This window comes from Loxodonta africana, chromosome 9 (assembly GCF_030014295.1).
Source record: "Loxodonta africana isolate mLoxAfr1 chromosome 9, mLoxAfr1.hap2, whole genome shotgun sequence".
NCBI lineage: Eukaryota > Metazoa > Chordata > Mammalia > Proboscidea > Elephantidae > Loxodonta > Loxodonta africana.
This window is the reverse complement of record NC_087350.1, coordinates 55,138,053-55,153,974: the sequence shown is the minus strand read 5'-3', so window position 1 is coordinate 55,153,974 and position 15,922 is coordinate 55,138,053. Positions and strand designations below refer to the sequence as shown.

General features: G+C 43.4%; 1 protein-coding gene across 4 annotated transcripts in view; it reads right to left on the bottom strand.

Moving 5' to 3' along the window:
- GGTA1 (glycoprotein alpha-galactosyltransferase 1 (inactive)) overlaps nucleotides 1-15,922 on the bottom strand; it is a 96,796-nt gene that overhangs the window by 20,301 nt on the left and 60,573 nt on the right. For 2 of the 4 annotated variants that reach the window (XM_064291496.1, XM_064291495.1), the window contains 5 exons: nucleotides 14,200-14,288; nucleotides 9,489-9,524; nucleotides 7,148-7,213; nucleotides 6,564-6,653; nucleotides 844-981 (listed from right to left, as the gene is read on the bottom strand). In XM_064291496.1, coding sequence (XP_064147566.1) covers nucleotides 844-981; nucleotides 6,564-6,653; nucleotides 7,148-7,213; nucleotides 9,489-9,524; nucleotides 14,200-14,279 — 410 coding nt within the window. In that variant the 5' untranslated portion in view covers nucleotides 14,280-14,288. The remainder of the gene's footprint in view (nucleotides 1-843; nucleotides 982-6,563; nucleotides 6,654-7,147; nucleotides 7,214-9,488; nucleotides 9,525-14,199; nucleotides 14,289-15,922) is intronic. The other 2 variants (XM_064291498.1, XM_064291497.1) reach the window with 1 other exon arrangement.

Sequence of the window (15,922 nt, the reverse complement as noted above, 5' to 3'; positions counted from 1 at the left end):
TCATTCTATTCCTTCAATAAATCTCTTTGCTTTAATTTTAACAGAAGTTCCAGTTTGCTCTTTGACAGTTTTAAGGGGAAAGAAAAATCAAATTGGAAATTCTCCAAAAAAGCAGAATTGAGTTATATTTAAAAACAAATATAGCTGCTACTTTCAAGAAAGAAAGAGTACAGTTTTTGGAGAAATGCTCTGAACAAGGAAATGGAAGCTGAAAACAGGAACCTATCCAACCATTGCAAGAGGGAGTTCTGAGCAGCCAAATCTTTCCTGAGCAAATCCTTTAGGAATGATAGGGTGGAATGACCTGAGGAACCCATGGAAGAGTGGTCTGCCATGCTTGAACATAGAAACCACTGTGATTAGGTTACTCTGTACCTAGAACCAAACCTATTGACATTGAGTCAATTCTAACCGATAGTGACTTGCTATAAATCCTTCTGCCCTTAAAGCAGGGCCTTAAGAGCCTAGGAGAAAAAATGATGTGCATTTGCAGTATCTAGCAGCTGGCACTCTGGAAGTTTCCCCAGGACACCATGGACGTCAGTGAGGAGGTGACTGTGGATGGCTATAGGCTCTAGGCTTGGTGGGTGTAGCAGACATTTTTGCCTGCATCCCAAGACCCTCATTTTGCAGTGGGAATGGGAAGACTCACCTACTATTATTTTGTTGTCATCCTTCTGGGATCTCAGCAGGAATATAACAGAAATGGTACCATTTAAACATTCTCTAATCTAATAATTCAGATAATTAATGAACAGCCTTCATGAGTCCACAGGGGCCCTCATAGACATTTTGACAATGGATCAAGAAAAAGTAAAGGATAATTTTATTAGCAACACTTACTTTCCAACAGCAAAAACTGTCAAACCCACGGTAATTTTCTGTTTGGCATAGTAATTTTCTAAGATGGCTTTATTGTAAGTGCCTTCCCATACTACTGGAGCCTTCCATCCGGTCACTGTCACAACTTCTGGGCGTTTCCTGGTAAAAAACAAAAAACATAGAACCCATGAGTCAAGACAGATTTGCTAAGCCAGGGCAGAGACTGAGGAAAAACAGGATGCTTTGGCTCAGATGCCTCTGAGGGTTGTCTTGGGGTACCCTTAGGGCCAGCCTTAACTCCACTTCTCCTACCCTCTTTTCCTCCTCCTGCTTTCCTTGTTCTCTTCCTTCTAAACCCTTTTTCCTATCTCTCCAGCCCGTTCCTAAGCTGCTGGTGGCATCTTGGGGCATGATTTATCCCTGTGGGTGGCACCTGAACTGAAAAAGCCCTAATCCTTGTTTTAGAGGGAGGAGAGATAATAGAGCTGAGAGAAAAGGCTGTTTGGATTTGCCTTTTGCCAGAAAGGACTTTTGGGTAAGCATCTGGTTATAGGCCAGAAAGGGCCCCCACCCAGGTGTCCTGGTGTTATCATTCATTTTGCAAACAAGGAGACAGAGGGCCCCATAAACAAAGGCCCAACAAGGCCAAGACTAGAACACGGGGCTCGGGCACAGACCCCCTCCCTCAGCCCACATCGCCTCGTTACTAGGAACCAAATGGGGGAAGGGGAAGGCATGTTCTCTGCACTCAGAGAGCTTGAAAGGGACTTGGCAAAGCCAGCATAAACACAGGATGCCACGTAACAACAAATGACAAAAGAATGAAACCATAAAGGGTAAATGCAAAAGGATGGGGCCCAGCATGAGGGTGAAGTTCCCTGACGGAGGAGGAGGTGGCTTAACTCAGCTCCAACCCCCATCACTCAGGAAGTGGCTGCGTTTCCCCTGCTGGGAAGCTGAGACTGAAACATAGTCATTTAGATTCAAACCCCAGTACAGGCATGGCACCCTGCTTAGCATTTGCTTACACTTCACTAGATAGAATATCTCTGCTCAACCCCCCACCCTACCCCCTGCCCAGGGCAAGTGACTGAGGCAGAATCCTGCCAGTCCCTGCCAGTCACACCCATGTGGCCCCAGTGAGGCTGCCAGGTGTGAGGTGAGCCAATAGACTGGGCCTTGGAGAGCCTTATCACCCCTCACGCAACCGGTGCTGCCTTAGAGCAGAACACAGGCTGGGAGGGTTGTGTGTTCACAAAACTGTTGCCGCCCCATTGGCAAAACAGGGCTTTTCCACAGTGAGGCTGGTCAATGCTGGGTCGTCCCCACCTCACCCCAGCCCCAGCCGTGGAAAAAGGAGCCTTGGAAGGCCCTCTCTCAAGCCTCCTATCCCTCTGCCACCAAGCTTTGCAAACTCTAACTTCTGAGCTGCCTCTGCCCTCCACCCCATCCCTTGTCCTGCTTCATTCTTCCTGGCACAGAGATGGGGTACACTCATGTGGCTCACAGCTCTGCTCTCAGCACCCCAGATGTGCCTGCAGTACAGAGGACAGAGGAGCACTCAGTTTCCTTTCATCGTGAAAGAAGCTACCGTAGTCTCTGCCCCAGCCTGTACCAGGCACCTTCACATTCACTTTCTCATTTAATCCTTGCAAGGGCCCTGCTGTGTCTATCTCTATTGTACAGATAAGAAAACCAAGGTTCAGAGAGGCTCTTAACTTGTCCAAGGTCACACAACTGGTTACTGATTACACTAACAAACACTGAGCACTTCCTGTGGGGCCAGGCAATGTCCTAGGGCTTTACCTGAACTCAGGGCTTCACTATTCTAAGCTATTTTGATTCCCATTAAACAGATGAGAAAACTGCAGCACAGGGAGGTTAAGTAACTTTCCCAAGGTCACATAACTAGTAAGGGGCAGGGCTGGGATTTGAGCCCATATAGTCTGACTCTATACTATATTGCTTCTTATATGGGCATTTACTGTTATGCTGATGGAGGCTGGGGTTAAAAGCTAAAGGTAACACTATTTCCACTAAGCTGCCTCAGCATTTTCATCAGTGCTACTGAGAAATGATGAGCTTTTCTCTTTCCTTTTTTTTAGAAGCTTATGTGGTGCTTGGAAACCCTAGTGGTGTAGTGGTTGAGTGCTAGAGCTGCTAACCAAGAAGTTGGCAGTTTGAATCCACCAGGCACTCCTTGGAAACTCTACGGGGCAGCTCTACTCTGCCCTATAGGGTCACTATGAGTCGGAATCGACTCGATGGCAATGGGTTTTTGGTATGGGTATGTGGCACTTTGAGTCACATAAAACTTTTGGCTTTCTTGAATGACAGGATTTCAAACAACCCCCCCTCCAAAAAAAAAAAAAAAACCCATAAACACACATACACACAGCATATGCTTCTATAACTGCTGTATCTGAACTTAAATGGAGACTCTTCCTTTTGTTGCCATTTCATTCGCTGTAGTCCTGAGTTTCAGCCTGTCAAGGATCTTCTAGCATTTCTGACCCAGCTTCCTGGCTGAGCCTTGCAGCTGTGTTTAAGCCAGCTGTTTGGTAAGAAGGTAATACTATTTACATTAAAAGGGAGAGAAAGAGAAGGAAGAAGAGGAGCAAACAAAAAGAGCAAGTACACTTATTTAACACTATGCACCAGGGGAGGAAGCCCTAGTGGCACAGTGGTTAAATGCTCGGCTGCTAACTGAAAGGTTGGTGGTTAAACCCACAGCCACTCTGCAGGAGAAAGATATGGCAGTCTGCTTCCGTAAAGATTACAGCCTTGGAAATCCTATGGGGCAGGTGTCTGTCCTATAGGGTGTCTATGAGTTGGAACCAACTCAATGGCAACAGGATTGGCTTTTGTGCACCAGGGGCTAGGTCCTTGACCTTTATCATCTCGTTTAATACTTATAGCCACCCTATGAAGTAAGTGCTATAATCATCCCCATTTTACAAATAAAGTGGGGGGTAGGGGAGAAGGAGAAGGAACAATATTTTTACCCATTTGACTTATACAAAGGGCCAAGTCAGGCCAGTCATTCCCTCAATGCACATTTCTTACGTCTCTGCTCTGCACCAGCCCAGTGCCAAGCTGAGATGAGAGAAATAAGACCCAGTCCTGTCCCTTGAGAATCTCCCAGTCCTGACAGGTAGCTGGTCTGCTATATACTCCTCCACTGCAAGACCACTCTGTTCACATCTTCTGGAAAGACGGAATCAGAAAACCAGTCTCCAATTTGGTAACTTGGATGGGAAGCATTCCTTCTAGTGAGAAGGAAAAGTAACAATATTAAAAATTAATTTTTAATTAAAAATTAAAATGTTCTGTTTCCCAGCTGTTAATTATTGAATTCCACTGGTACTTCCAACATGTCAGCGATCCTGACTAAGAAGCCAGACAGCAGCCTGAAAATGCAAGGCAGGGAGGAGGGAGGGAGGGAAGATGACAGGAGATCAGCTTCCTAGATGAACCTCTCCATCAAGGAGTCTTAGTCATCCAAACTCATGCAGATGGGAAGTAAGGAGAAGAACAAGGGTGGAGTGGAATCAAGAAATTCATTTCAATCATGTGAGACCTACAGGTGTCAAGCAGGCAGTTAGTTAAGTGTGTAGGCCTCAAAGGAAACGACTGTGGTAAAGATATAAACGTGGTAGTCATCATCACACAGATGGTATCTCAGCCATGGAAATGGATAAGAACACCTTGCAAGACGGTGTAAATGAGTAGAGACAAGGATGTGGGACTTAGTCCCTGGAAACTCTAACATCCGATGGCTGGGAAGAGGGAGCTAACCCTATAAAGGTGACTTGAGAGGGGAGAAATAGGAGGAAAATTAAGAGGATGTGATGTCATGGAAGCCAACAGGTCTTGATATACAGATGTGGAAGTATGTCCACAATATATTGTAATACGTTTTTGTATTTTACAGAAAACGCATATATGGTGTGACACCATTTATATAAAATGTATTTACTTGTCCATTTATTTGTTTATTCAGTCACTTGTTTATGCAACAAATATACTCTGGTGTTCTGAGAAGGCTTAAACTTGGTGACTCTTTAAGCCAACATTCTTTAAGTATCTGCTCGCCATTCATTTGGAGGAGAAGCTGAGCCCTGCGTGGGGGAGGGTGAAGAGAGCAACAGATGGTGACCAGGATCTGTCTCTCCTTTCTAGCCCTAGTGATTCAGCTCTGGCCTCTGTCTCCCAGATCCTGCTCAGCAAAGCATAGCCCCAGTCAAAATGACCCACCCTCCTTAGAAGGGAGCTTGGTGACCATCTCTGGCCCATCTAGCCTGCTTATTTGGGAGTCTCATACCTCCATCTAAGGAGCTTATCAAAGCAACAGTGTTGCCATCTCCTTAAATTGCCAGTAATGGTTTAGCATTTTACAGATGGCCATCCTGCTGTCCAGCTCATTGCACGACTCTGTACTCATGGCAGGCCAAAACTGCCATCCTTCCATACTGACAGGGACCCCCTACCCCCAAACAATAAGAGAACTTACCAAAACATATTCAGTCTTTCCAGAACTTAACACCTCCCAAAATGGAATAGACTCTATCACCTCTATGGCTATTCCTGCTAGGTCTTCCTTTCAAACTTCTCTGCCCTGATCAGCCCTTTAAATGCTGGTGTCAGAGAGGATTCAGTCCTTTTCCTCTCCCTGGGTGACCTTATCCAGGCCCACAGATCCCACTGACACCTGTACCCTAGCGACTACTCTCCAACACATACCTTTCACCAAGCTCATGGGCTCCCTATGAATCTCCATCCAGAGGTCCTACAAAGTACCTCAATCTAAGCATATCACTAATGGAGCTCATCACCTACCAACTCCTAGACCTGTGTCTCCTCCTCAAGCCCCTTTCCTGGTCAATGGCATCACCAGCCACCAGTCTCCTAGACCTCACTGTCATCCTGGACAGTTCCTGCCTACTCACTCCCCAAACCATTTCCTTCTCTCAGCTGGGGTGATTGTCCCTCCTTACCAATGTCAGCAAGTACTGGTTTCGTTTCTACTGACCCTATAAGACCATGAGCTTCTTGAGTGTAACAATACTGATTGACTTCTCCTGTCTCTTGTGCCTAACCCAGTGCCTAATACAATATTTATTTTATATCACAACCTAATAAATGCACACACACACACACATATACAGAAACAAAAATTTCACTAAATAACATTTACACTCTCTTCATGTGATACCCTCTGGATTTCTATTTGATTTCAATATTTTTTAAAGTTGGGTTTAACCCATTAAGGTAATTTCTGAACAAACTAATGGGACGTGATCAGCAGCTTGAAAAACACTCAACTAGCACATAGTAGGTGTTTGATAAATATTTGTTGCATGCTTGCTTAATTAACAAATGCATGGCCATATGAGACTTTTATCACCATTTCCATTTTACAGAAATAGATTTTCTTGCTCTGACTCCAGATCTTATGGCTTTCCCCAATACCTTGTGGCCTGTAAGAACCCTTCCTGCCCCAATATTTTGTGATTCTTCTGCTACCATTGGCCAGTTGGTATCAGAATCACTGTGTTGGTCAAGCATTTGGGTCAAAATATCCAGACTCTCAGGTTCTCATCCAAAGTCTATTGTAAAGGTCTAATATGTACTAAATCAGGAATGTTCTCAATGGCACTGCCGTCTTCACAGCCCCCACCACCTCTTGCTGAGCTATGGATTTACTGTTCATGGGGTAGGGGTGACATTTTGTTTCTTACTTTGGATTAAACCAGTCTGATAGCTGAAGTTCTTTTTTGTCTTCCTTTCCTTTTTCTTTGTCTATGTCTTCTTCTTGATAACTGTGTGTCCTAAGTACAAAGAGAAAGCAAGCAGAGTAAGGCAGGGAGGACAATCTGTGATGTCAAGGCAGGCAAAGATATCTTGTTAAAACGTGCTCATGGACAGAGAACGTGTACATAAGTGAACTGTCTGGAGAAAGATTCATGACACTAAACTTATATTCATAAAAGCATACATTTGATGAAAAGACACAATACTCACCTTTCTACCCTTCCAAATCAGCACAGTTAGTAATTTAATGACCCAAAGACCCTCAGGTCTCATAAGAACATTTTAGTTCATCTTTCCTACAATCTAAACTTCAGCCTAAACCTCAAGTTAATTTGGGGAAAAAAACAAAAAACTTAAATGTCCTAGTCCCAGCCATAAAATAGATTTCTCATGTGATTTCAATAAGCAAGAAAGATGAATGACTGAAGTCATGACCATGAAACCATTCTATTTGGACTCTTTATGAATGTCTGATGGGTGGACAAACCAGATGGCTGTCCAATCGCCTTACCCATTGTTAAACCAGCTCTGAAACCACCAGCCCCTCTGAGCACTGCTGTCACCAACTTCTGCGTTTCTAAGAAATGAAAAAGATAACATTTTTAGAAAATGGAAGTTTCTTTTTATGGCAGAAAAAATAAAAAAAAAATAAGAAATGAAAAAGATAACATTTTCTTTTTATGGCAGAAAAAAATATGGCAAAAGACCACTTTAAAAAAAAAAAAAGCCAGTTTGTAAAACAGAAGTAAAGGTGCTCCCGCTAAAGTGAGAAAGGAGGGGCCTGAAGCTTCCAGACTATCCCCATCTTGGGGAAAGCTAGTACTCAGCTCATCCAGGAAGCCCTACCTGGCAGAGAAGGAGAGGAAAGAAAGATGAGGGGGACGGGAAGCGTTCAGACATAAACCTGAGTCCTGGATCTACCATTTACTAGTTGTGTGACTGTGATATGTTATTGTCCCTCTCTGAATCTCAATTTTCTCATGGGGAAAGTATAGTTCATAACAATAGGCCTACCATGTGGATAACTTTAAAGTCTGAATGAGATTGCATACATGAAAGAGCTTTATAAGCTGAAAATTATTGTAAAAAGTTGTAATCTTAATAATAAACGAACGCACATTTTCAAAAATTGTCTCTTTTGCTAAACTACGAAAATTCAGGTTTCCCAAAGGTCATCAGTGACTAGCTCAGAAAATATAAGAGTCGCTGAACCAAATGCTCAGGAAACTATAATCAGAAGCCACCTGAGCCATCCACATGCAAAACTTTGAACACTCGCATTTTGAGAACCTCTCACAAGTTGGGGGCCTTCTGGAGAAGAGGAGAAATGGAGGAGGGTAGGGAATGTACCTCCCTTCAGTTGGACAACTAAGGTGGTGAGATGATTCATGAATAGATATAATAATATGAAGAAACTTATTATAAAGCCCATTTGCTTCCAGGAAGTGTTTAAAATGGCTTACGATAAAAAATGTGTGGTTTACAGAAAGGCATTTATTTAGCTAGTTACTCAGGTGGTTATTTTCACATGACCTTGGTCACCCCTTACTAAATCTACCTGAGTGACTAAATAAATGCCTCTTTCTCTTCCTCTTTGTTTTTTATTCTTGTGTTGTTTCTCTGTTAACTGTAACCACACTTTTTTTTTTTTTTTTTTAATCATAAGCCACCTCAAACACTTCCTGGAACGAGATGGGCTTTATAATAAGTTTCTTCATATTATTATGTCTGTTCATGAATCATCTCACCACCTTATCTGTCCAGCCGAAGGGAGGTGCATTTCCCACCTTCCCCATTTTTCCTCTCCTCCAGAAGGCCCCCAACTTGGAGAGGTCCTCACAATGAGAGTGTGGGAAGTTCCTCACGTGGACGGCTAAAGTGGCTCAGGGGCAATGTGCTGTTTTTTTTTTTTTTTCTGGGGGTGGGGGGTGGGGGTTGGGTATCTCAGCTACTTTGTGAAGATAGAGCTTTTACTTTTATTTTCAATTTACAGCTAAGATATTGACCTAGAGGGTATGAGCAAGTTGCCAAGGTCCCACGGCATGGGAACATAAAAGCCAGGATTTAATAGCAGGGGATGCATTATATCAGAAATGAAGGCAGTTAAGTACAACACTTTGTTCTGAGCTTTCTGGAAACCAAGCCAAAAATTAGAAAATGATAGCTTACTAGCAATATTGTCTTTAAAACAATCAAAAAATTTTTATTAAAAAAAAAAAAAAGGACATGAACTAGTTCATCAAGAGACTGAAACTTTTTTCCTGATCCTGAGTCCCAGAGAAATCTCTTCCATGGTCTTTAAAAACACGGCATATATTGGGCAGAATAATGGACAATATCTTTCTAAGTTATTTCTATCAGCAGGACAGGAATGTTTCCCAAATTATATCACTTAAAGAGACCCTTGACGTGAAGCAAGGGCAAAAAAACAAGTCATGGTTCTATAAAGGCAAGTCTATGGGGGCCAGAAGAATACAGTCCAGGTCCCTAGGAATCCCACCCACTTCTCTCCAAGTTTGACCGGAGCTTGGTCACTGGCTGCTGTATGAGGAATGGACTGTAGGGGGTGCAAGAAAGGATGTGGGGACAGCAGTTAAAAAAATCAAACCAAACCCACTGCGGTGGAGTCGATTCTGACTCATAGCCACCCTATAGGACAGAGTAGAACTGCTTCCCATAAGGTTTCCAAGGCTGTAAATCTTTACAAAAGCGGACTGCCACATCTTGCTCCCGTGGAGTGGCTGGTAGGTTCAAACTGCCAACCTTTCGGCCAGCAGTACAGTGCTTAACCACTGCGCCACCAGGGCTCCTTGGGAGACAGCAGTAGATAACTAGAATTCAAAGGTACTTACTTTGAGTGATATAGCCACAAGAAAGAGCCTTCTGGGCTAAAAGCAAACAAGAATAAAAAGATCATGTTACTTCTAATCCTGAAAAAAGCTATTTTGCAACCATTGTAATTGAAGCCCTGGGCTGAGTCGAGAAGGCTGGGTTTTGGCTACTCCCAGGTTCCTACCTTCCTCTGAGACATAACCAATGATGTCAGGAGACTAGGAATTTGCAATTGCAGTCACGTCAACATTAACTACCACAGCGGTGGGAAGGAGGTCTCTGGATAATATCAGATCATGATTTTAAAAAATGAGCTCTCTATTGCCCAGATGGATTGACACAGAGGCTGCAGCAATGGGCTCAAGCATAACAGCTATGAGGATGGCGCAGGACTGGGCAGCATTTTGTTCTGTGGTACACAGGGAACCGACTCGACGGCACCTAACAACATTGCCCACAGGTGGCTTCGCTTAGGAAGAATGGCTATACAGGTGGGTCCTCTCCTGCTACCTAATGAGAATGGGAACACCATTTGCCCAGGATTTATTTCTTCCTCCCAAATCCGCCAGGCGCTCCTTGGAAACTCTATGGGGCAGTTCTACTCTGTCCTATAGGGTCACTATGGGTCAGAATCGACTTGACGGCACTGGGTTATTGGGTTTACAGAGCCTAATGCTTTGTCCAACCCAGCTGTCTACAGAGCAGCTCCAATAGGCATTTTTTAAACTAAGGAAGGCTGTAACACTGTCTTAAGACACCTGCAAGGCTGCTGGCCTGCTGAATATATGAATCCTCTAGTGGGCCACTTCCATTCAATCATTCAACAAATACTTGCTGAGCATGTGTTACATGCCAAGTGCAGGGGATACAGTGTTGGCCAAGACACAGTCCCCCTCCTAGTGGAGCATACAAGGTAGAAGGGAAGGCAGACCCTATTCAGATAATCACCCAGCTACATGACTTCCAACTCCAAGACATGCTACAAAGAAAAAGCATAAGTAACCATAAGCTCTTAATGGGCAAGCCTGGAAGTTTTCCTAGAGGAGGGAGAAATGCTTTCGCTGAGACCTGAAGGATGAGTAGGAGGTCATCAGATGAAGACTAAGTGGGAAGGAAGGGTGTCCAAGGAAGAGCAAAAATATGCACTTCAAAAGAGAAGTAGCCAGTGGGGAGATAGTGATGGGACTTGCTGGGGATTTTGCCCTGGAAGGGATTTAAACAGGGAAGAGACAGGGTCTCATTTGCATCTGAAAAAGGTCCCTGGAGAGCAGTCCACAAGAGGTGCCAGAGCTGCCGTGGGGGAGCAGTTAGCTGGCAGGTGAGGCCCAGGCAAAGTCAAAGAATGTGGATGACTGCATCCAACTCAGCCCCACAACTGAAAAAAGCCACTTGAAGTCTAAGTCAAGAATATTAGCATTGAGTGCTTAGAAAAGTCCTAGGTTTGGGAGCAAACAGATCTGGAGCTCAGATGTGGCCACCTCTTTTGTATGCACATGTCATATTGCCCCATCTAGATCATAAACCCTTGAAGGTAGGAGTTCTGCTTGGTTTTCCTTATATCCTGCACAACACTCAGCATAGACAAGTAGCCGAAGAAGGAGTCCCGGACAATGAATCAGAAGATCTGAATTTTCAGTGAGAACCTGGACTTAAATTCACTGTTAGGCGACTTAACCTATTTGGTCTCCATTTTGTCATTTGAAAAATGGAGGCTCGTGACTTGTAGGTTTAGGTGACTAAGGGAAGGGTTGTGTAGTAAAGAGAATGGGCTGCAATCAGCCAGCCCGGGCCCTAAGTCTTTCTGAAAATGTGACTTTGAACAAGTCATTTAACATTTTTTCTTTAATAATATTTTCTTTTATTTTTGGTAAAAATATACACAGCAAAATCCATTCCCATTCAACAGTTTCTAGACATAACGATCGGTGACACTGGTTACATTTTCACATTATGTCAACAATCTCATTATTTCTACTCTAGCTGTTTCACTCTTACTAACTTAAACTCACTCCCTCCCCCCGACCTTTTCATCTATGCTTTAGAATAGCTGTTGTCCATTTGGTCTTACATAGATAATTTTTTCATTTCACATTTTTGAGATTCAGGTTTTTCATCTAGAAACTTGGAATAATACCTACTCTGCAGGGCTGTTACAAGACCTGGAGGTAATGCCCAACACAGACCAAACAGTCCATAACTAGTAGCTGCTATCATCATAACCGCCATCACCATCATTATTGTTTTATTATAACTCCTGAGGTTTCTTCCAGCTCTAACAGTCTGTGATTTTTTTTTATTGATCCTCATATCAAATTCTGCCCAGGATGCTCTATTGACTAATCGGTTGACTTTTTCTATTTAGTAATTCTAAAATCCTTTTTGGAGTACTAAACCCTGGTAGCGTAGTGGTTAAGTGCTACAGCTGCTAACCAAAGGGTTGGCAGTTCGAATCCGCCAGGCGCTCTTTGGAAACTCTATGGGGCAGTTCTACTCTGTCCTGTAGGGTCGCTATAAGTCAGAATCGACTCGACGGCACTGGGTTTGGTTTTTGGTTTGGGTGGTGCAAATGATTAATGTGCTCGGCTGCTAACCCAAATGTTGGCAGTTTGAGTCCACCAGAAGTGCCTCAGAAGAAAGGCCTGGTGATCTACGTTTGAAAAACCACCACTGAAAACCCAGTGAGGCACAGTTCTACTCTGACACACACGGGGTCACCATGAATTGGAATTGACTTGATAGCAACTGCTTGTTTTAAATTCCTTTTCGGTCAGTGCTGCCCACCTGTCTGAGGTTAGTATCCTCAGCTCACTTTAAGCCATCACATGTCACGTGTTGATTCATAAAATAGCAAAGGATCGGCTGCCTTTTAAGCCTCTTGCACACATTCAAGTAGACTCCACATGTTTGAGAGTGATGTGGTTGGAGCCCTGGTGCTAGAGGAAGGCCCTGAAGAGTAGCCAGTATCTGCTGTGGTCACCGTGCTGAAAGAATGTGCTCAGCACTGAAAAATAACCCTCTCCATGCGAGGCCAGTGCCAGCATGTACATTTGGGACTTTGGCTCCCATATTTTAATTTAGGGAACCACCCAAAATATGGCAGTACAACCCTGGCTATGACTAAAAGACCAAGGTCATCCAATCAAGCATTCAGAGTCAGAGCTTGAAGGTTATCCAATTAAGCATTCCAACTCAAGGCAGGAACCCCAAAGGACATTTGTTCTTCTTTTGGACTCTTCCAACTGCTAGAGCTCTTCCTTCTGTTTGTCAAAATCCAATGTCCTGCTTTGCCCTCTGGAGCAGATGATGATGATGATACCAGCTAGCATTTACTGAGTACTCATTTAGCCCCAGGGTTTTGTTTTAAGTGCTTTATACACAACCCTCTGAGGTAAGTACTATTGTCCCCATTTTAAAGATAAGGAAACTGAGGAACAAGGTGGCTGAATAACTTGCCCAAAGTCACAGAGGAGGCAAGTGGTGGCACAGGACACAGTTGAGTCAGTCTGGCTCTGGAGTTCTTGCTCTTAACTACTCAACAAGTACTTAAGATATAGCCCCAGGGCACCGCTCCCAACTCTGGGTTACCTCTTCTTTGTACTGAGTATCCCCAGCTTCCTCAATGTGAAAGACCTGTTTTCCAGACCTTTCATCAACTTGGTCACATTTTAGCTTGTCAAGTTTTTCTTAAATGAGTCGTTCAGAATGAAACAAAATAACATAGGATAATAACAGAAGTGGTTAAATCTGTGCAGAAGTCCAGGGACTAACAGCTCCAGTATTCCGGGATTCCTTCTCCCATTGATGCAACCTAAAGGGACAGTTCCTTTTTTAATAGTCAAGGTGGTCCTGCTGGCTCTTCGAACTTTGGAATTTAAGAAATGAAAGACATGTTCCAGTGTAAATCCAGGCCACCATCTTGAATTTGGGGGCCATTAAAATACTTCACCATGTAAATACTAATAGTGCCAAGTCAGCTCTCCCTGCCCATAGTTGTACGGTGGACTTCCTGAAATTAATGGCTGAGCTTCCCCATGCCTCTTAGTCAAAGGTATGCATTTTTATGGCTGCTTGCACAGACTTCTTTCTGGCAGAAGCCTCTGTTAGCTGGAATTGCTGAGGCATTGTAGTTTCAAAAAGCAGAGAAGCAGCTCATGTATTTGAGGTGAATCTACTGGTAAGTTTGAAAACTCAGAAATGATTCATTCATTTTGCTTTCCAGAGTTAAAAAAAAAAAAAACCCAAAAACTTTAGCCAGGCACAATGACTCACCAGGGACTGAAACAGTCTATTTTGCAACAAAAGTCAGCAACTTGAGTTGCTCCTTTAAACTCTGCAAATATTTTAGGATTGCAAAAGTTAAAGTGGATCTCTTATGGAATTCCTGTCTGAATTTTCTTAAGGCAATTTCCGTATCTAATCATACAAATAATTGAAAATTACATTTTGGGCTTCACTTGACTTCACCATCCCTGGACCCCTCCCCAAAAGTGCAGAGGTATAATAATCAAGATATTGGGAACATAGCAAGAAGGAAGATAATGATTAATTCGCCAGAAGTTACTGGGAGATCTAATGATTTTAAAGATAGTTCCCAGGGATATAGGAAGGGTGGGATCCCTTATTTATAATTTCAGTTAATCCTAATTTTAATTCAACGTGGTGACTCAGCTGATACTAGCAGATTAGAGTCAGTACTTTCACCAATATTATCTCATCATATTTCATAATTACCTGTTGATATATTCCCAAAACACAACAATTACAGTTGAGACAACCAGCATTGACAGCATTACTTTTCCTTTGACATTCATTATTTTCTCCTGGGAAGAAAGAAGAGGGGAAAAAATAGATTAAATAAATTCAATCCAGAATGAGGTATGGTTTTAAAAAATGCCTTTTATCTATATCCTCTCTAAAAAGATAAGTTTCAGGGTATTTAACTAGAGCCAAAGGGTGTGCTCTGCCTTAAGTTGTGCAGGCCTACAATGGCAAATTAGGCCAATTCAGCTACAGTAAAACCTTTGAAAACTGGAATCTGTGTAAGGCAGAAACCTGTCAGAGAAGGAAATCTCAAATATTTTCCACTAACAGGTAGCGATAGAAAAGTGGTAAGACTGTACCCTGTCAAAGGCGGAAAATTTGAGAGACCTGGAAAAACAAAGCAGTCCTGTCAAGTTCTGGCTCTCACAGGTGTCACTGTAACTGGCAGGGTTTCCTGTGTTGGGAGTAATGCTAAAGCCATTTGGGGCTCAGAGAGTACATACCTGGATTGATTATAATGTCTACCAAAGTATCCCAACTGATGATGACATCTGCCATGGATAGAGAATAGGAGAGTGAGGGAGTGTTTGCCTGGTGTTTACCTATGCACCATCCAGGCTATAAATAGTCCCCATGGACTCCAGCTGCCTCCTGACTCACATCACCCTAGCTCTCTGCATGACTGCAAAGAACCACTCCATTCCATTGCTCTGCTGCCCTTGATATATTTTCTACATGCCCCAAGCTCTGACGAGAAGACAACTCTGGCCCTTTACAATTTAGGCCTCACCAGATTGTGAGGCACCATTTCCCCCTCCCCCCATCCCCACAAGCAAACTAACAACTGGTGCACAGCAGGTACCCAAATATTTCTTGACTGCTGTATAAAATTGTGATTCAAGGGGGAGAGGGCTATTATGTCGAGAATATCAGGGAGGGATATACTTTCACTTGAGTGGTCAGGAAAGGGCTTGCTGAGAAGGGGACTTTAAAGCTGAGTCCTAATGGATGGAAAGAGGACAAAAAAGGATGAGAAGGGCCATGAGAAGGAATGAGACTATTTCAGTAACAGCATCTATAACAAGCAACAGGAGAAAAAACTATCTGTGTTTAAAAATAAAACAAATAAGAACAAGATACTGAACTTCTCTAAGCTCAGATTTGCTGAGCCTAAAAAGCAAGGTAGATGGTGGTGGTTGGTAGTAAGATGGAGTGGTGGGCAGAGGCTGGGTCAGACGAAGCCTTGAAGGCCATGGAAAGGAAGATAGGGAGCCACAAAACCGTCTGAAGCTGAGAGTGACTGGCTCCAACGTCATTCAGGGAGAGACCTCTCTGGCTGCTGGGACACAAAGGATGCATAAGAGAAGGACAAGTGCAGACATGAGGTGAGTCAACAGAGTGGGTGATCAGTGCTAGAAAGGTAGCAGAGGAGATGGAGATAATTAGACTGATTCAAAATACACTTGGCGAGAGAACTGATAGGATTTGGCTGTAATTCAGACACCAGGGATGAAAGAGAGGGAGTAAGCAAGGTTTCTGCTTGAGCAGCCGGGTGGACACTTACAGTATTTCCTGAGATGGGTCAGACAGGTCAGGGGAGGAATAGGTTTGGGGGATAAGAATCATGAGTTCCATCTGGGACATGTTAATTTTGAGGTGTCTGTGAACATCTAAATGGAGAATGTCCAAGTAG